Here is a 21,662-nt window from a genome sequence, read left to right as displayed (position 1 = left end):
CCCTTACCTTGTTTAAAAGCAGACTGAAAACCCACCTTTTTGATATAACCTTCAATCCATAACCCTACTCCTCTGCCTACCAACTCAGCCAGCTGATTAACCCTTCCCCTTAACTGTATCCATGGCATCCTGTTTGTCTGTCTTGTCTGTTTAGGTTGTAAGCTCTTTCAAGCAAGGACTGTCTCCTATGTGACTCTGTACAGCGCTGCATACGTCTGGTAACACTATAGAAATAATTCATAGTAGTAGGGTGAAGAGTTTCAGTCTTTGTGAACCTGAGATTGTGATGTCATAATGCCTCATTCCACCAATAAGAGCCAACCTCCTCAGTGATGTCACAATGGCATGATTGTCCTGCCCTCCAACCCAGCCAACAGATTAACCGTTCTCCTTAACTATATTCATGACATCCTGTTTTGTCTGTCTTGCCTGTTTAGGTTGTAAGCTCTTTCGAGCAAGGACTGTCTCCTTTGTGACTCTGTACAGCACTGCGTATGTTTGAAAGCGCTATAGAAATAATTAACAGTAGTATCCTCCCACAAGAGCCCAGAACGGGTTACAAGTTTACTTGCATAATATAAGAACATACTGTTATGTTATGTCTCTCATGCATATTCATTACGGATATCTTAAAAACTGGACTGGATTGAGAATCACTGCACTATGGACAATTGTAGAGGTTTGAACTTTGCAATTAGAAATGGAAAAGATGGGTGTAGGGAAGGGGGGGAGGGGGACATGGAAAAGAAACCACCACAGGAAAACAGACAGGACTGGTAGAAGCTGGATGCCACACGATGTTGGAAACACAGTAATAAGGCGGTAACTATCCAGCCAGCGGCAGTCAGGGTTTGTTTTGTTGTTGTTACTGGAATTATCCCCAGATCCAAGCTACAAGCCCACTTTTTCAAGGCTGCCTTCAACTGCTAACTTCCACTCACCGTAAGATACACAAGTCCATCTTATTTTCCCTGCAAGAAACTCCCTAATCCCTATCTGTCCCGTTTGTTCTGTCTGTCCTAATTAGATTGTAAGCTCTTCTGAGCAGGGACCGTCTATTACATGTTGAAAGTACAGTGCTGGTACGCCTTTCAGTGCTTTAGAAATGATAAATGGCTCAAGCGATCCTCTTCTCCTACCTTGACTACTGTAATTCCCTCTACTGCTGTATTACTGAGAAAGACCTTAAGTCTACAATTGCTCCAAAATATAGTGGCGAGGCCAATCTTACGCAAGACCAAATACAAGAGGGTTACACCTCTCCTTAAGGAACTACATTGTTTGCCAGTCAGATGCAGGGTAGCATTCCCCACATCCGCCATCCAAATCGCACAGATCTTCCACAACTCAAGGACAATCCAACGAAGTACTACCCTCCTCTGCATGCCATGTTCGAAGGAAGGCTCTCTTTGAGTTTCAGGGGCCCAGAATCTGGAATAACCTCCCGGGCAGCCTTCGACGAACACCCACATACTTCCAGTTCTGGAAAGCACTGAAAACTCACCTTTTGACCTCAATGCATTGACCCATTCCCATGCATGATATCTTCCTTGCAATTTCTTTGTAATATTATTATTATTATTTAAGAACATAAGAAGTTGCCTCCACCGGGATCAGACCAGAGGTCCATCGCACCCAGCGGTCCGCACCCGCGGCGGCCCATCAGGTCCATGACCTGTCAAGTGTTCCCTGCCCTAAAAAACCTATCCTTACTTCTATCTGTATCCCTCAATCCCCTTTTCCTTCAGGAATTTATCCAAACCTTCTTTGAATCCCTGTAGTGTCTTCTGCCCCACCACAACCTCCGGGAGTGCGTTCCATGTGTCCACCACTCTCTGGGTGAAGAAGAACTTCCTGGCATTGGTTCTAAACCTTCCTCCTATCCTAAAATTCTATGCGGATTACAAATTATTCAGGTACTCAAGCATTATTCCCTAACTGTCCCGGCGGGCTCCCATTCTGTAGCAATTCTAATATTGTGTAGGCCGCAATGATTCCTAGCTGACATTTACGGGATACAAGAGTTGATACGGTCCGGTATAAATAGTAGCAGTATGGATTTCACTGTTCAGCCATGTCTGGGCACTGGCATTGAATAACATGGTTTGTGCAGAACTCAGCTGCTTAAGTGAAACTGGACAAAGATAGGACTGTATTTGATGCAGCCTGAGTTGTCCAGTTAACTTGGGGGCTCCTTTTACAAAGGTGCGCTAGCGTTTTTAGCACCCGTAGAATATTAGCGCACGTAAACCCTCTCGCTACGCGGGAAAGCTAACGCCAGCTCAATGCTGGCATTAGCGTCTAGCGCGCGCTAAAACTGTTATCGCAGTTTAGTAAAAGGAGCCTTTAGTCAATTAATATCGACTTTAGTAGCTGGTGCCGATATTCAATGGCATTAACCAGTTGAGTGCCATTGATTATCTGGATAGCCCTGCACAAGTAATTGAACCAAGAAATCGACCCCTTAGTAAATGGCAGCAGACAAAGACCAGCATGGCCCATCCAGTCTGCTCAGAAAGGTGGTCAGGATTGTATCTGCGACCCTCCAGGTATGTAACTGATGCTTGGTGCAATCCACGTTTCTCTATGCCTCTTTTTTAAACTTAAGAACATAAGAATTGCCTTACTGGAACAGACCAAAGGTCAATCAAGCACATTATCCTGTTTCCATACAGTGGCTAACCCAGGTCACAAGCATCTGCAAGATCCCAAAGAGTAAAACAGATTTTATGCTGCTTATCCTAGGAATAAACAGTGGATTTTCCCGTTAATCTTAATAATGGTTTATGGACTTTTCTTTTAAGATATTATCCAAATCTTTTTTTTTTTTTAACTCTGCTAAGCTAACCGCTTTCACCACATTCTCTGGCAACAAATTTCAGAGTTTAATTACATACTGAGTACAGAAATATTTTATTTAAATTTGAATTTATTTTAAATTTTACTGTGAGTGGAAATGCTCTATACTTTTATTCCATCTTCATATCTTCCAAGGGCCCTCTGTGTTTATAACATAATGTAACATTTACATAAATGATAGCAGATAATTCCAGAAAGCCCACACTCCTTTGCAAGGCTGTTCTTGAACTCACTATCAATGGTTCCCACTGTCATTTATGATGTTTACTACAATTCACTCTACACATCAGGAAAGATTTATTCTGTTTCCTTTGAAAAAAAAAAAATTACCCTCTCTTCACTTTTAGTGTCTATCCATCCATAAAGTTACAGGCTTCAGTGATCTTCAGATTGCTCTGTGCTAGTGAAATTACTTTTCTCTAACACACTTTAGATTTCAAATAGAAAGATTATTCCTAAAATGCACTTATAATTTTGTTTTTACAATCAAAGATAGCTATTGATTGCAATTGTCATCTAGTTCAATGAAAAACCAAACCACAATCTCCCCCCAAATCCACAATTGGTTGCTCGATCCCTAGGTTTTATAGTTGAATTTCTTCTATGGAGGGAAAAGGTGATATTCTGCAACAAAGAGGTGACTATAGAAATCAAAAAGTTTTGGGTGGAAGATGGGTAAAAAGACCTCAGGTTCTGGCATATTTAGAGACAGGGCATAGGGCATGTGTAAGCTCTTTGCTTGCAGTGTCTTACAGGTGCTCCAGATAACCGAAGTCAGTCGTCTCCACATGGGCTGTTACGGTTCCTTCTTTTAGAGAAGTGCATCTTTGTGTGGAAATATACAAGCACCATTTTTTCCTGAAAATTCACTGTTGTCTCTGTTTTTTCGGTATCCCCAGACCTGTAGGGTCTAAAGAAAGAAAGTTTTGCATGAAGCAGGTGTGGCATCAGAGAGCACGGCGGATTTTCCGATTTACATACACAAATTGGTTCACTGAATAAGCATTTGTATGTTTAACCACATCGCAAATCAGCTCTTACTGTTTCTTCAGGCACAGCTAAACAGATAAAGGCCCCAAAAGTTGGTGTAGAAAATAATCCCCAGCGTACTTTTATAAACCCACATTGAAAGCTGCAATTATATTTAAGCCCATTTGTGAGCCCTTACCTAGGATAGCCAATTCACTTCTCTTCCTTAGGGGTTACCAGATTTTTCAATCGGAAAATACGGACCCCTAGACCTGCTCCCAGGCCAGCCCTGTTCTGCACATCCTCCCCTCCCACCCCCCCGGCTGCCTGCTCTTATCGGGCAGGTAGGAAGTCCACTCATGCTGAAGGCTGTTTACCCCTGATGCAGCTCATGTCTGGGCAAAACATGGCTGTGTTGGGATTTCAACTTTATGCCTGTCAGCGATTTATGTTATAGTTTGTGCAATAAACTATTAGTTTTTCAGTGGTTTGGTTTTCTACGATTTTCTCTAGTTTGCTCCTTAGTACTTCTTCAGAAAAGCCAAAGTCAACAGTGCATCCGACTCTTTGCCGCATGATAGCGGCACAACTTTCTCTTACCAGGTTCCATGGGGTGGGGCCTCACTACCTCTGCTCCTTGAGAGGTCTGGTTACGAGGTGGACAAGGGGGGCGCCACTGGTATTCTGACTGGAAAAATCAGCAGCAAGAAATAGGAAGTATTAGATGCAGTATGAAAAAGAGCAAATTAAGTCCACTATATTAAGAATATACATATTCTTTATATAATGCAATCTGCACAAACAGTGGATTCTTCAAAAGCCAACTGCAAGGTCAGGGCAAATGAAGCAGCTTGGACTACGATCCCTTTATGTTCTGACAATTTTTTCCTCAGATTGCTGGCTCAGGTGCTTATTTTACTTTATATCATTTTTATTACATGAATAAACAAATGCATTCATAAATAACATTATATTACATTACATTAGTAATTTCTATTCCGCCATTACCTTGCGGTTCAAGGCGGATTACATCCAAACTAAAACAAAAATTACATTCAAAATTTGAAGGAATAGAATAAGCGATGACATAGAATTTTTAAGGTAATATATGTTGGGTAAAGAATTACCAAAGGGAAGTGGAGGTCTTTAGGAGATAAGAATAGGGTGAAATTATGGGTTTTAGATAACGTTTGGTTATCTAAAACCTACTGAAAAAGCCTACTGAAATTATTTACCAGCGGGAAATGTCGGAAGTCTGTCACCTGTGGATGTTCTGCTGGCACAGCTGTGGGTGGATAGCGGATCTGCCAATCTTCAAAACCTGGATAGACGGTGTGGGGTACAGGTGGAGCATATGTAAACTGATAGGGAGGGCAGATAGGGCCAAGCGGCCCCGGGTAGGGTTCAGGTGGGTATCTCTCTCCTAACACCTGTAAGAAGTGAAGGAACACAGAGTCACAACAACTCTCAACTATAAGCAGCAGTGGCATATATCTTCACTGTAGCTTGAGGGGATCCCCAAACCCCGCCAGCTGGAGATTTCTTCTACTGAAAATCCCAGGCTGTCTGAATACTGGTGAAGTTGACAGTATGCTTTCAACAATCCCTCATGCATGCTCCGTTTATACACATGAACTAAGCATGTGTGAAAGCATGCTGGTTTTAGCAGCTGGAAGCTGTCTGACCAGTGATGTTCAGACAGCATGAGGGATTCCAGTGCAGGAGGATCTCTGCCAACCAATGTATTAATTTTTAACATGGGAGGGTGGGAGTCTGAGGAAGAATGTGTGGACCCACACAATCCACCTTGGGCCCACAGAAATTCACTTCTGGCTGTGCTTCTGTTAAACTAAACTAAACCTTAAGCTTGTATACCGCATCATCTCCACAAAGATAGAGCTCGGCACGGTAGCATTCGCTGATAAAGACTTTCATTGGCCAGCACTTTTCTCCAGCAAATCAGGTCTCCTTGCCTCTCTTTTCCCCGCCCTCCCAGTTAGCTACATGTGAGCTCAAGTTAGGTCATCCTTCCTTCTTTGGTTGTGACAGAGATGGCATTACCACCCCTTTCTGGTCAGCCCCTGCGCCACCTTAGCTCATCAGAATCCTCAATACCTGCTTCTGCTGCTTTAACAACTTGCGCAATTTCTCCTTCTCGTCTCTTTCTCTCTGGTTGTCCTCCTTACAGGCCCGTAGCTGAGAAAAGTAGGGGAGAGAAATATGAGTAAAAGACAGAAAGGAAGCATATGTAGGTCACATAGGGGTCGTAAGAACATAAGCATTGCCTCTGCCGGGTCAGACCAGGGGTCCCTCGTGCCCAGCAGTCCGCTCCCGCGGCGGCCCCCCAGGTCCGTGACCTGTAAGTGGTCCTTAACCTAAATTCTTTATTCCCTATTCATTTAGTACCTGTATAGTTCCCCTCTATCTGTACCAGGGATCTCAAAGTCCCTCCTTGAGGGCCGCAATCCAGTTGGGTTTTCAGGATTTCCCCAATGAATATGCATTGAAAGCAGTGCATGCACATAGCTCACATGCATATTCATTGGGGAAATCCTGAAAACCCGACTGGATTGCGGCCCTCAAGGAGGGACTTTGAGACCCCTGATCTGTACCCTTCAATCCCCTTCTCCTTCAGGAAGTCATCCAATCCCTTTTTGAAGCCCAATATTGTACTCTGCCCTATCACTTCCACTGGGAGCTACCAGCCATTCAAAGCAAGGAAGACAATTGTTAGGAAGGTGCTGGAATGAAACCTTCCAGAACCTACTACACATAGAGGTCTGAGGTAGTGCCTAAACAGCACACATGGGTTCACTGTTGAATATCCTATACGTAACCTCCGAATACTCATCACGATGACTCAGAGCTGAGAAAGAAACCCTATGGGGTCCTTTTACTAAGGCACGCTAACCAATTAAATGCTAAGGCACCCATTATATGCTAAGGGCCCATTATATTCAATTTAGCGCATGCTAAATTGGTTAGCGCACCTTAGTAAAAGGACCCCATAGGGTTTCCTTCTCAGCTCCGAGTCATCGTGATGAGTATTCGGAGGTTACATATAGGATGTTCAACAGTGAACCCATGTGTGCTGTTCAGGCACTACCTCAGACCTCTATGTGTAGTAGGTTCTGGAAGGTTTCATTCCAGCATCTTCCTAACAAATGTCTTCCTTGCTTTGAATGGCTGTGCCAGTTCTCTTCACCCAATCAAAACAATCTAAAACTATTCTTTATCATTAGTTCAACTGCCGGGGGGGGAGGGGGTGTGTGTGGAATAGTTATTTCCTTAAAATATTAGTCTTTGTATTCTCAGTGACATGAAGGACAGCTGATATTATTGAAAACGAAAGGTCTCAGGAAGGTTAATAGTCTGGATCTTTCTAGTATAATCCAGACGCAGAGATAAACACAAAACAGACTTGATGTTAAATGTTGCCGAGATGTGGTGGCAAATACAGGGCAACACACACATGCATGAAAGACAAGCTGCACAGGGTCCTGCGATAATACAAGACCATACAAGGTCATATATATGCATGCAGAGACAGATAAGTGGTTGATCCTTGGAACGAGCTCCCAGTGCAGGTGATCGAGGCAAACATCATGCAAGAATTTAAGAGCACATGGGATGCCCATGTGGGATCCCTTAGAGGGTTAAGCCAAGGGAACCTGTCACCAGGAGTGGGATCCCTAGGATAGTAGACTTGGGGGTGGGTCAGTAGAGTGGGCAGACCTGATGGGCTATGGCCGTTATCTTCTATGTTTCTATGATAAAGGCTGACCACTGCTGGCTGAATATATCAGCCAGGCTCGTATTTAGGTGACTGACCAAAAATGGATCTAAAAACTAATGTACAGACCTCAAAGAAAATGTGAGTCTGAACTGGAAGCCAGCGCAGCCTCTTTAAACCTGAAATAACCTTATCAAACATTTAGGTATGGTTCATCAGCCTAGCTGCACTATTTTGCAGGGTCTGCCAGCGGCTCAGTGAATTCCCAGTGCAACCAACGTACACAAGATTACAATAATCAACTAGTCATAGAATCAAGGGGATTTCCCAAATTAGCACTTCAGCCTCTAAACTAGATGGTCTGGCCAGGCCTCAGTCACAGGAGGACCTAAATCCACAGCTTGTACCTGGGTGTTGAGTAATGACATTTGAGACCGAGACTGCTCTAACTGTTGCTTCAGTTCTTCCTTTTCTTCATTCATTCGTTCTCGGTCACTTCGCTCCCGCTGAAAATCCTCTTCAAAGATCTTCACCTGAAAAAGACGTGGGTGCCAGAGATGTGGGTGGGAGCGTCACGCAGAAAGACAAAGTTTTAGTAGCCCAAAGAACACTTGCGAGGCAGCGTCCATCGAAGAAAGGAAAAGTGATGATAGTACAGGTGAGCGAGAGGAGTTAAGCAGTGGAACAAGTTACCTCAGGGAGTCACCTCCATCACTGAACATTTTAAACAGCAGTTTAAAATGCCATTCAGTGGATTAAGGAAAGATTACATTACCTCTTAATGTTTCTTCCAGTTCTATTATAATTTTCTCTCCTGCATTTTCTCTAATCTCAAAATAAACTTTGTCCTTAACACTTTAAGAGCACTATGATACTTATTTACTATGGCGTGCTAAGCCCTTTGCAGGCCTAGAGCGCCGGAAAACTCACAGATCAAAATGCCGGTCTGACTGACACACAAATTACATTCTAGGAAAAAAAAAACATTTTATAGATGGTTTTCACAGTTACTTAGGAGCCAACTTTACATTGTGTAATGAACCAAATGTTAAATTTAAAATGCGCATTAGATGGTATGATGTGGGTCACACAGAACTTTCTCCATAGGCTGCATATTTGACAAACCTGTTCTAGTCACGCACATCTTAAGTTATCAAACTTATCAAAATCCAGTCTGACCACTAAAGCAGAGGAAGTTTTGTATGGACCACATTGTAGTATATAATGTATAATGCACATTTTAAATTTAACATCTGGTTAATTACATAATGTAAATTTGGCTCCAGAAGCCCATCTATATACTGTAGTGGGTTTTCCTAGAATATAATTTGTGTGTAAATCAGACTGGCATTTTGATCTGTGAGTGTTTTCCTGCCTGTTTTGATGAGGACATATGTGTGTAAGTAAAACAGGTGTGTCAAACCTGTGGCCCTTGGGGGGGAAGTTTTGTGTGGACCGCATCACAGAATGTAATGCACATTTGACTGCCCGGATTCTATAAATGGTACCACGATTGGCAGCTGCCCACAGAAATGGCGCTGATCGCATGACAGTCACACGACGTCACCATTAATTGAACTGCAGCTACATCACAGATAAGCGCTGGAAATGCAGGCCAGGGTTTTCAAGGCCTACGTTTCTGGTGCCTATCTGTGAAGAGAATCGCAACTACCGATGTCTAAGGGTACTTTTGGCGTTAACCATGCTGTTTGTGGAGGTGCCATCTTTTTTTTTTTTTAATGAGATTTTAATTGCTATTAAACAATGTGATCAATTATCACATTGATTAAAGGCAATTAAATATGGTGCCATTAGGGTGTCTAACTAGCAGCGTCGTTTATAGAATTTGGGCCATAATGTAAATTTGGCTCCTAGGTAATTGTGAAACCCATGTATAAAGTGGATTTTGCTAGAATATAATTTCAGTGTCAGTCAGATTGGATTTTGATAAGTTTGATAAGTTAAGACGTGTGTGACTAGAACAGGTTTGTCAAATATGCAGCCTGTGGAGAAAGTTCTGTGTGACCCACATCATACCATCTAATTCACATTTTAAATTTAACATTTGGTTCATTACACAATGTAAAGTTGGCTCCTAAGTAACTGTGAAAACCATCTATAAAATGGTTTTTTTTTTTCTAGAATGTAATTTGTGTGTCAGTCAGACCGGCATTTTGATCTGTGAGTTTTTCCTGTCAGTTCTGTGATGAGGACATGCGAGTGTGACTACAGCTCGCTATTACACAATTTACCCATGTCCTTCTCCACGACAACTGGTGCTATGGAGAAGGGGGAGGAGCTCTATAAGGAGGGAAGGGTGGAGCTTTCTCTGTGGAGAAGGAGGTTTTGTGTAAAACTGTGACAGAACACAGATGAAAGAGGTGTGAGAGATTTTAAGAGTTGAACTCACTTAGGTTTTATGGTGGTTACATAGAAATCTGATGGCAGATAAAGGCCAAATGGCCCATCTAGTCTGCCCATCCGCAGTAACCATTATCGCTTTCTCTCTCCGAGAGAACCCATGTGCTTATCCCAGGCCCTTTTGAATTCAGACACAGTCTCTGCCTCCACCACTTCTTCTGGGAGACTATTCCATGCATCTACCACTCTTTCTGTAAAAAAGTATTTCCTTAGATTACTCTTAACTTCATCCTTGAGGGAAAGGGAAGAAAATCCTACCCATAAACATACTTTCACCTTAGATCAAGGATCTTGAGATTCAGTCCTTGAGGCTCACAACCCAGTCTGATTTTCAGGATTTCCACAAGGAATATGTAGAAAACCTATTGTCATGCAATGGAAGAAGTGAATGCAGCGAGACCTTTCAAACATATTCATTGTGGAAATCCTGAAAACTAGGCTGGGTTGTGGACCTCGAGGACTGGATTTGAGGAACCCTGCCTTAGATGAAGGCAATAGGCACCATTTATATAGGGGGACCGACAGGGCTGGCCCTGGGGGCTCCTGTCAGACTGTCCCCCCCCCCTCCTCCAACCCAAGGACATTCCTGAGTGGTGTTAGAGAATAAGGAGACTGAGTATTTGGTGAATGCACAGCTCCTGTAGTGGCTCATCATTACTCTTAAATCTGACATGTCTGTGCTAAAGCAGCCTGCAGTAATTTCCCAGTTTGTGCATTTTAATTATGATGTATTAAATTTTTTTCTATTAATTTTTAGGAGGGGGTGTAGCATAGGCAGAGAGTAGAGGTGGAAGCGTTAATCAGTTTAGCACATTCTCATTACCATATGCTAATTGGTTAATGTGGACTTAATTGGGGAGCTATTAGCACCCCCGAAATGGAAAATGGCAAGTGCTCCCACGCAATAGAAAAATTATTGCGGGACCACCAAAAAGAAAAAGCTCCATTTTACAGCTGCGATAAAAATGGGCTCAGTCTGTGGAAGAGTCCTGTGTTAGGACACGTTAAGCCCATTTCTTAATTGCAGGTTAGTAAAAAGGGTGACGGGACTAAATCGCGCGAGACAACGGCGCGCAGACAACTGAGCGCAAGGTTGACGGTGCGCCGAAGAAAAGCACTATTTTAAAGGGCTCCGACGGGGGGTGTGGGGGGGAACCCCCCCCACTTTACTTAACAGACATTGCGCTGGCGTTGTGGGGGGTTTGGGGGGTTGTAACCTCCCACATTATACTTAAAACTGAACTTTTTCCCTAAAAAACAGGCAAAAAGTTCGGTTGCAAGTATAATGAGGGGGGTTACAACCCCCCAAACACCCCACAACGCCAGCGCGATGTCTGTTAAGTAAAAGGGGGGTTCCCCACCAACACCCCCCATCGGAACCCTTTAAAATAGTGCTTTTCTTCGGCGCGCCTTCAACCTTGCGCTCAGTTGTCGGTGCGATTTTGTCTATGAACCGTAAAAAGGACCCTTACCCCCTCTTCTATTAAACTGCGCTAGCAATTTTTAGCACAGAGAGCCGCACTGCTCCCGACGCTCATAGAGTTCCTATGAGCGTCGGGAGCAGCGCAGGCCATTCAGCGCAGCTTTCTGCGCTAAAAACTGCTAGTGCAGTTTAATAGAAGAGAGGTTAAATTTCTTTTTCCCTGCACTGGGATACAGTTTGCCTGAAAGGATTTGAAACTCCTAGCCTTCCCCTCATAAAGAAATCTACTATCAGAAACCCGCTTCATCTTAACATTCCTCCTCAATTGGTTTCATATTATTTGCAACTCAGAAATATTTCTCATGGCATCAACTGAGATAAAGGTGAAACAGATTAGGGGAATTGGTGCCAGGGTGATGGGAGCTCAGGCTATGTGAGCTCCAAGACTTGTTTAAATATGATTGAACAATGGATGGTTAATTTTCAATTAAAATTGAACAGAGAAAAAGCAAAATTTATGATACTAAATCCTCCCAATTCGGGATTTTTTTAATGAATTTCTGCCAAATGATAATATAGAATATTCATTAGTCTCAAGTATTACGATTTTGGGAGTATTTTTTTAATAGCTATTTATTACTTATATCTCATATTTCACAGTTAATAAAAAACAATCTTTTGGATTATTTTGGAAAATGAGGAGGATTAGGAAATATTTTGATCACTATCATAAGAACATAAGCAATGCCTCTGCTGGGTCAGACCTGAGGTCCATCGTGCCCAGCAGTCCGCTCACGTGGCGGCCCAACAGGTCCATGACCTGTGCAATAATCCTCTATCTATACCCCTCTATCCCCTTTTCCAGCAGGAAATTGTCCAATCTTTTCTTGAACCCCAGTACCATACTCTGCCCTATTACGCTCTTTGGAAGCGCATTCCAGGTCTCCACCACACGTTGGGTAAAGAAGAACTTCCTAGCATTCGTTTTGAATCTGTCCCCTTTCAACTTTTCTGAACTATCAATTTCGTTTTTATTTCGATCACTACAATCTCTGTTCTGATCATCATAGATTATTGCAGTTATTTTTCTGGATTTCCCAAAGATGGTATTATGTAAAATACCATGCAAAACACAGCCATCAGGTTAATATTTGGGTTGAAAAAAGGAGAAATAATCACACCATACATGCTGAAACTGTACTGGCTTCTGGTTGAAGGTAGAATTCAATTCAAGGTTTTTTTTTTGTTTGATGTTCCTGTTTGTATGACTCCACTGTTATATTATTTGAACACTAAATCATATGGTTTGAGACAACAATCTTTATTTCAATTTCCTAAAGTAAACGGAGTAAAATGTTTCAGAATGCATACTTCAACATGGGCTTATCAAGCAGCCAAACTATGGAGAATTTTACCAGATCAGTTTGGTTCAATAAGAATTTATGAGTTAAAAAAATTACTTGTTTAAGGAATGTGTGATGAATAAGTTGTAATCTGTTGTTTTTCTGTTTTAAATTTAATTGTTTTCGTGTAAACTAAACTAAACTAAACTAAACCTTGGGTTTATATACCGCACCATCTCCACGAATGCGGAGCTCGGCACAGTTTACAGGAAGAAAGATGAGAGAGGAACTACAGTGGAGAGATTAAAGAGTTAGGTGTAAAGGGGGAAGGTGAGAGTCCTAAGAGGGGGGAAGTGTTACAGTTTTGAGAATAGCCAGGTTTTTAGGTGTTTGCGGAAGAGTTGGAGGGAGCTTGAGGTTCGGAGAGGGGAGGTGAGGTTATTCCAGATCTCAGTGATTCTAAAGGGGAGGGATGACCCAAGTTTGCCTACATGGGAAATACCTTTTATGGAAGGGAAGGATAGTTTAAAAATTTGGGAGGATCTGGAGGAAGTAGGGGTTGGGGAGTTCCAGGATAGAGGGATAACGGCAGGAAGGATGCCATGTAGGATCTTGTAGGCCAGACCCGCACATTTGAAGTGGATCCTGGGGATTACTGGGAGCTAATGGAGCTTAAACAGGAGTGGTGAGACGTGATCAAATTTGCTTTTCGTGAAAACAAGCTTAGCTGCGGCGTTCTGAATCCGCTGAAGTCTGTGGAGGCTTTTCTTGGTTAGGCTGAGGTAGATAGAATTGCAATAATCCAATCTGGAGAGGATGATGGATTGTACTAGGACTGCAAAGTGTTTTTGGTGAAAATAGGGTCTGACTTTCCTTAGCATGTGAAGGCTGAAGAAGCATTTCTTCACCAGGGATTGGAGATGTTCGTTGAAGGATAGAGAAGAGTCTAAGGTGAAACCCAGAACTTTGCTTGAGAACTCGAGCTGTAATGGGGGGCCGGTGGACAATGGGATGGAGGAAGGTAGATGGTCTAATTTTGGGCCGAGCCAAAGGAGTTTTGTTTTGGACTCGTTTAGTTTCATATGCATTGTGAATGCCCAGGATTGGAGGTTCTTTATGCATGAGGATATGTTCGTGGAGAGGTTAGTGAGGTTCGAGTCAGTCTCAAGGAGGACGAGGATGTCATCAGCGTAAGTGTAAGCCGCAGTGAACCTTTCAAGGTATTAGCGATATACAAATAAATTTATATTATATGCCTTTAGTTCAGAGGCTCAGTAAAATGTAGTTTTGGAAGCCAATAAAATGTTTGGAACTCAAATCTGTTTAATAGTATTTCTTCAGAATGAAAATATAAAAATAAGGTGTCTTTTTGCTACTTGGGATCTAGCCAGGTACTTGGGACCTGGGTTGGCCACGGTTGGAAACAGGATACTGGGTTTGATGGACCTTTGGCCTGTCAAAGTGTAGCAATTCATATGTGAGCCAAGTATAAGACAGTCAAGCCATTGTGACATCACTGATGAGTTTGGCTCTTAGGCATTGGTGAAATGAAGCTTTATGACATCACAGTCTGAGCTCTGGAATGTTGCTACTATTTGGGTTTCTGCCAGGTACTTGGGATGGCTTCTGTTGGAAAAGGTTACTGGGCTTGATGGACCTTCGGTCTGTCCCAGTATAGCAATTCTTATTTTACGTTATGTTTTTATTTAGGCAAACTGTGGGCATTCATCACCTCTGCTATCCTATTTTTGAATGATTAAAAAATCCTCCATCACTAGACAACCTGCTGCCATGTTTTACCTGCTGTTTGAGAAGCTCTATCTGGGTCAGCAGCTCATGTCTCTTCAGTCCTGCTCCAATCTCAGCAGCATTCGTGAACATGGGCAGCGAGGGAGCAGAGGCCTGGACATTCAGAGCCTCTTCTAGAGCCTACGGACAAAACAGACAAGCAGAGTCAGAATGATTGAACTGTCACACAATATGTACCTGTATTGCAAGACCTCGCTCATTTAGAACAGTCATTACACTCCCTCAGCGTCAGAGAACATAAGAACATAAGAACTGCCATCTCCGGATCAGACCTTCGGTCCATCAAGTCCGGCGATCCGCACACGCGGAGGCCCTGCCAGGTGTACACCTGCCGTAATTTATAGTCCACAACCTAAAACTAGTTACCCCAGCAGCATATAATATAATCAGGAAAATAGTATATAATACTGCTCATACTGGACAATACATATCTGTATTAGAGGCCCAACATACTTGAAGGGCTCTGGCCTCAGAATCGGAGCCTACGCACAGCAGTGAATCACAAACTGAGAAGATCCGCGTAGTTAATACAGCTCCTGCTCCAATCATTGGCCAGTAATTTAATCTTTTTTTTGAAAAAATTTTTATAAAGCAATTTAATGAAGCTTTAAAGTTGAAAGGGTTTTAGCTTCATTAAATTGCTTTATAAAAATTTTTTCAAAAAAAAGATTAAATTACTGGCCAATGATTGGAGCAGGAGCTGTATTAACTACGCGGATCTTCTCAGTTTGTGATTCACTGCTGTGCGTAGGCTCCGATTCTGAGGCCAGAGCCCTTCAAGTATGTTGGGCCTCTAATACAGATATGTATTGTCCAGTATGAGCGGTAATTTATAGTCCACCATATCTTTATATGCCTCTCTTAAGGAGATATATATCTAGTTTGCTCTTGAAGCCTAGGACGGTCGATTCCGCAATAATCTCATCTGGGAGGGCATTCCAGGTGTCAACCACTCTCTGAGTGAAGCAGAACTTCCTGATATTAGTCCTGAACCTGTCCCCCCCTTAGCTTCATTCCATGTCCTCTAGTCCGTGTCAAATTGGACAATGTAAATAATCTTCTCTGCTCTATTTTGTCGATTCCTTTCAGTATTTTGAAGGTCTCGATCATATCCCCACGCAGTCTCCTTTTCTCAAGGGAGAACAATCCTAGTGTTATAAGTCTGTCCTCGAATTCCAGTTTCTCCATACCCTTCACCAGTTTTGTTGCTCATCTCTGCACCCTCTCCAGCAGTTTTATATCCTTCTTTAGGTAGGGAGACCAATGTTGGACGCAGTATTCCAAGTGTGGTCTGACCATTGCCCTATAAAGCGGCATTATAACTTTCTCCGATCTACTCGAGATTCCTTTCTTTATCATGCCCAACATTCTATTTGCCTTCTTTGCCGCTGCCGCGCATTGTGCCGACGGCTTCAGGGTCCTATCAGAAGAACTATCAGCTCAGTTGTGATGTGTGTATACTGTATGTACTTGTATTGCAAGACCTTGCTTGTATATCAAGTTAAAATTTAATCAAATGTTTTGCTTGTCTTGCAAAACACTTGCAAACTTCTTTTGTACCCAGCAGGACTTGAACCCAGTTCCCCAAGTTCTCAGGCCCCTGTGTTAACCACTAGGATACCCTAGTTGCACAGGTAATTTAATTTAGTAATAAGCTAATTGATGTTAACAAGCCATAATTGATTATAATTGCTGTTAACTGGCCTTAAGTGGAACTAATTAGCAGTTATGCAAATAACTGCCTTTAATCAGGATTCTAGAACTTGTACACACAAAATCCAAGTGCAGCTGCAAGGGAGACTAAAGGCTAGATTCACTAAGGGCACAGATCGGATCCGAATTGCCCTCATGCAAATGAGGGCGATCGGAATCACGCCCCCCCAACCGACCGCACGGATCGCTTTCCAGCGATCGCGACGCATGCGTAGACTATGGGCTCGCACTGCGGGGAAGAGCAGTCGAGGCAGATAGCAGGAGTTATCAGGGCGGCAGAGAGTGGAGAATCGGGGCATAGAGCAGGAGTTTACTGAGCAGGACGGCAGAGAGCAGGAGAGGGCAGTCGGAAAGGACGTGAGCGACTGGTCCCCAGCAGTCGCTTCGTTGTTGATCGGCCAGCCCAGTCGATGTTCCAGATTTTGTTTAGTGAATCGCTGCCTGCCTACTTTGCATGCCGTTTCCCCTCATTTGCATGCGCGGATCCGTTCGGATGGGAGGATGATTGGATATGAGGTTAGTGAATCCGGTTGGAGGGAAATTGGGTCGCAAAGGGGTCGCTAAGTGGTCGGGACTTGATCAGTGAGCTTAGTGAATCCAATCCATAGACCTGGGAGAGGCATGGGTGGGTCAGAGGAATGTCTAGTACTTATGCGCTTGGTTTCTAGAATAGTATGAGTTACTACTACCGTGTTTCCTTGAAAATAAGACAGTATCTTATATTAATTTTGGGTCCAAAAAATGCACTAGTGCTTATTTTTGGGTGAAGTCTTATTTTTTTTTCATGTACAATGTTCATTTCGCCCTTCTTCTTCTCCAACCCTATTCTTCCTCTTTCCTTTCTCTCCCCCACAAGTGCAGCATCTTCCCTCTCACCTATCCCCTTGTGCCTTCCCTCTGCAGCATCTTCTATCTCTCCCTCCCCCCACCCCTGCAGCAGAACTCTTGCACATCATCTTTCAATCCCTCCCTCCCTCCCATCCCTCTGTGCAGGAGAACCCTTGCACAGCATCTTTCAATCCCTCCCTCCCTTCCATTCCCCTATGCAGAAGAACCCTTGCACAGCATCTTTCAATCCCTCCCTCCTTCCCATCCCCCTGTGCAGCAGAACCCTTGCACAGCATCTTTCAATCCCTCCCTCCCTTCCATCCCCCTGTGCAGAAGAACCCTTACACAGCATCTTTCAATCCCTCCCTCCCTTCCATCCTCCTGTGCAGCAGAACCCTTGCACAGCATCTTTCAATCCCTCTCTCCCTTCCATCCCCCTGTGCAGAAGAACCCTTACACAGCATCTTTCAATCCCTCCCTCCCATCCCCCTGTGCAGCAGAACCTTTGCACAGCATCTTTCAACCCTCCCTCCCCCTGCGCAGCAGAATCACGCCGACTCTCCCACCGTGAGACCAACATACCTCCCTCCAAACAGCAGCATTGGCAGCACTCTAAACACAGTACTATCTACTATTAATTATTTCTATAGCACTACTAGATGTACGCAGCGATGTACAGAGTTACCTTGAACACGGTGTATGTGCTCACGCCTAAAAGTACTGGTAAATACATAGCTTCAGGCTTACGCTGGTATTCTATAATGGCAATTACACGTGTAATTTCCCTTACAGAATCTGTGCTTAGAATTCATCACCCTGGGGTCTAACTTTAGGCTACTCCAGTGGCGTAGTAAAGTGAGGGAGGGGGTGTGTGGACCACCCCCAGGCACCATTTTAGAGGGGGCAGTGGCATCTCTCTGCCCCCACCCAACATCACGCTCTTCCTCCGCCACCCCCCGCGTACCTCTTTAAAAATCTTCGCCAGTGCGAGCAACTATTCTATCCTGCTGCTCACGCCAGCCTGGCTCCCTCAGAAATTGCTTCTGGGCTGCGGGGCATCAGAGGGGAACGCCAGCGCGAGCAGCAGGCTGGAGAAGCTGCTTGCGCAGGTGAAGATTTAGAAATAGGGGGGGTGGGAAGTAAGGTTGCGAATGTGATGGGCGGACAGGGGTGCAGAAGGAGCGGGGCGAAAGCAGAGAGGAGGGCACCTCTTATCTTCGCCACGCTACCGGGATACCCTTTGAGAATTACCTCCTTACAGTCTATGCAGGTACTTAAGGCAACATGAGGTGGAGTGATTTATGCAATGTCACAAGGCAAGTCGGTGGAAATGGTGAAATTGGAACCCTGGTTTCCTTGGTTCTGAACTCCTTAATTTAAGCAACTAACTTTAGGTGTCTTTTTTTAAATTCTTTATTCATTTTAAAATCAAATACATAGTGCAAACAGATGAACGTTCAAGTAATATAACATACTGCACTCCATTCCAACAAATAATATACAGCTATTATACCCTCCCCCTCCCCTTCTTGATGCTTATAACAATCTTTCAAGAATCAAAGGGAGATAATGTTAATAATTCATTACATTACATTACATTAGTGATTTCTATTCCGCCATTACCTTGTGGTTCAAGGCGGATTACATCCAAACTAAAACAAGAATTACATTTCAACTTTGAAGTAATAGATTAAACGATGAGATAAAATTTTAAGGGAGAATTATGGGTTTTAGATAATGTTTGGTAACTAGAAAAATTAGAGAGTACTAAGGGTTTATAGAGTGTTGGATGTTGGGTTAGGTTTAACGTGTTTTTTGAAGAGTATGGTTTTAATTTCTTTCTTGAAGGTTTTGTAATCTGTGGATGAAGATAACAGAGTGGGGAGTTGTTTGTCCAACTTAGCTGCTTTGGAGGCTATTAGGTTGTCATAAAGTTTTTATCGTTTGACATCATAAGTTACAATATTTTGTTAACGGGCCCCAAATTTCCTTGAATTTGCTATGGTGTCCCCTCTGTATAGAATTAATATTTTCAAACTTATAAATCTGACATAAGGACTCCCACCAGAAATTATAATTTAAGTTATCCCAACTTTTCCAGTTTTTCATTATCAGCTGCATGGCTACTCCTGTCATGATGAGGAGCAATTTATTCTGATTTGCATTAATTGGTTTCTTGGGTAATAATATCATTCCAAACAATATTATATCATATGATAAGGTGTCTTTTTATAGTATCTGGGCCTTAGTCCGTGCTAATGTCCATTAGCATGCATAAACTTTAGTAAAAGGGCCCTGAAGAGAGCAAGATCATGCTTCTAGAAATCTGTCCTAATCTAAGAAATATGATTTGCAATAACCTGTGTGCAGAAACCCTGAGAGAACATGTGAACGAAGAGTCTGAACAGTATTCCTGGCATGGACTGGGTCCGACAGGTAGCCAGATGCATTCAGGCACAACATGTTTTTCGTCCTCGGTACGTCAAGGATTGAACCAGAGTGTACCCAGTGCTCAGTCAGTTTTAAGGGTCATTCATCTCTTGCCTGCCAAACAGCATATGTGGCCAAGCGTCCCCCAAGATACATAACCCTGCCTGCAGTACAGTGCATTCAGTTCTGGCCTGTGCAAACAGCTGACTCGTCATATGTAATCAAAAAAATTACATGAAATTAAACTTGTACGGGAAGCAATGAGAGGGAAGAGAGAGTGTGGCACAAAGCTAAATGGTATTTCTGACTTAAGTTCAAATCCATTTCGGCCATTGACCCTTCCTGGGTTCAGACTGCCCTTCACCTCCTTTATTCTCAAATGAAACTGAGTAACTACACATTTTAATACTGTTTCATTGTGATACTACCACTAAAAGAATGAATACGACGAAAAACTAACTCCAAATGCAGATTTGCATACCAGCAAATTCAGCTCACAGGGAAATCTGTGTTCCGTCAGATGAATTTAACTGCAGTAAATTAGCTCATCAAACTATATTCAAATCTAGTGTATGTCAAAGCTTGATCCTGGCATGAAAACTGGTTAACAGTTCAAGCTTGGATTCTCTGCAAGTGGTGCGAGCATTTGTTGGTAAAAAAAAATAAAAAAGGAGGATTATCTGAATATGATGAGAAACGTCAGCTTTCAAGATCATAGAGGGGAAGGATGGAAGCATTTTTATCCTAATTTTACCCACAGCATCATGGGAATAATTTTCACAGATCTACCTCTAGGTACTACGAGTATTACCCCCGAGTATTATCCATGGAATTTTGCACAAATCTCTCTTTTAAAACCATCTAGGGCAGTGGTCTCAAACTCAAACCCTTTGCAGGGCCACATTATGGATTTGTAGGTACTCGGAGGGCCTCAGAAAAAAAAAGTTAATGTCTTATTAAAGAAATGACAATTTTGCATGAGGTAAAACTCTTTATAGTTTATAAATCTTTCCTTTTGGCTAAGTCTTAATAATAATATTGTCATTTATAGCTAAAGAGACATATGATCAAGAAACTGTTTTATTTTATTTTTGTGATTATGATAAACATACCGAGGGCTTCAAAATAGTTCCTGGCGGGCCGCATGGGGCCCCCGGGCCGCGAGTTTGAGACCACTAATCTAGGGGAAAAGTACCCTCACAGATTTGTGCCTGCTTTTTCTGTGGGTAATCTTACCCTCCAAATATCACTTATAGTCTTGAAAATGTAAACCAGTGATTGTTACCCTACTGGTTCTAGGCCACCCTTGGAAAATTCCTTCACAGCACACATACTTTTACTAAAGATGGATGGGCAACTTTCAGAAAGTCCTTTTACGCCACTAAATGGCTTCGGTGTTAAGAATCAGTTTGTTATGCAAAGTGTAGCCAAACTTACACCAGCAATGGCTGTATGGATGACCAGAAACGGAAACAAGTTCCCCCAATTCTGGCTGATTTACAATGGCTTCTTATAGGGTTTCATATAATTTTTAAGCTACTAGGAAGGTTCCATCTGTCTGTCAATCTGTCCTTACACATATGCACAAAAACATACAAACACATGGGGGGGGGGAGAGTCCTTTCACTAAGGTGCACTAACAAAATTAGTGTGCATTGAGGGGGCTGATTCTATAAAAGGTGCCTATAGTGCCTAACTTAATTGGCAAAATACCCTTAATAGCCTCAATAATTGGCGGAAAAAACATTTTAATTGAGCAATAGGTGCCTATCCGCTTCTATAAAAGATATGCGCTTATCGCACGGTGCTTAGCGGCGCCTATCTGCTACATGGATGTTTCTGTGGGCGGAGCATGACTTAGGTGTCACTAAGCGCAATTCTCTAAAAACCTATAGGTGCCTGAAATGTAGGCCTTTAAAACCCTCGCCTAGATTTCAGACGCCCAAGTTTTTACAAAGGTGTCGCTAACTGCAATTCTGCCTAACTGTGATTGACACATGGCTGTCACCATTTTTCTATGCGCTGGCCGATTTAGGCGCCATTTATAGAATCAGCCATAGGAATATAATGGGCTATATGGCTTTTAGAGCAAGCTAATCATTAGTGCTCTTTAGTTAAAGAACCCCTATAGAGA

General features: G+C 42.8%; 1 protein-coding gene across 2 annotated transcripts in view; it reads right to left on the bottom strand.

Moving 5' to 3' along the window:
• Nucleotides 1–2,894: 2,894 nt before the first annotated feature.
• Nucleotides 2,895–21,662, bottom strand: part of TNIP1 (TNFAIP3 interacting protein 1) — a 109,780-nt gene continuing 91,012 nt past the window's right edge. The window contains exons 13-18 of one of the 2 annotated variants that reach the window (XM_033927600.1): nucleotides 14,549–14,677; nucleotides 7,969–8,094; nucleotides 5,944–6,024; nucleotides 5,064–5,258; nucleotides 4,429–4,516; nucleotides 2,895–3,769 (exon numbers count right to left, since the gene is read on the bottom strand). In XM_033927600.1, coding sequence (XP_033783491.1) covers nucleotides 3,726–3,769; nucleotides 4,429–4,516; nucleotides 5,064–5,258; nucleotides 5,944–6,024; nucleotides 7,969–8,094; nucleotides 14,549–14,677 — 663 coding nt within the window. In that variant the 3' untranslated portion in view covers nucleotides 2,895–3,725. The remainder of the gene's footprint in view (nucleotides 3,770–4,428; nucleotides 4,517–5,063; nucleotides 5,259–5,943; nucleotides 6,025–7,968; nucleotides 8,095–14,548; nucleotides 14,678–21,662) is intronic. The other variant, XM_033927602.1, reaches the window with a different exon arrangement.

The sequence above is a fragment of the Geotrypetes seraphini genome, chromosome 18 (assembly GCF_902459505.1).
Source record: "Geotrypetes seraphini chromosome 18, aGeoSer1.1, whole genome shotgun sequence".
In the NCBI taxonomy this organism is placed as follows: Eukaryota; Metazoa; Chordata; class Amphibia; order Gymnophiona; family Dermophiidae; genus Geotrypetes; species Geotrypetes seraphini.
This window is presented reverse-complemented; position numbering and strand designations above follow the sequence as displayed.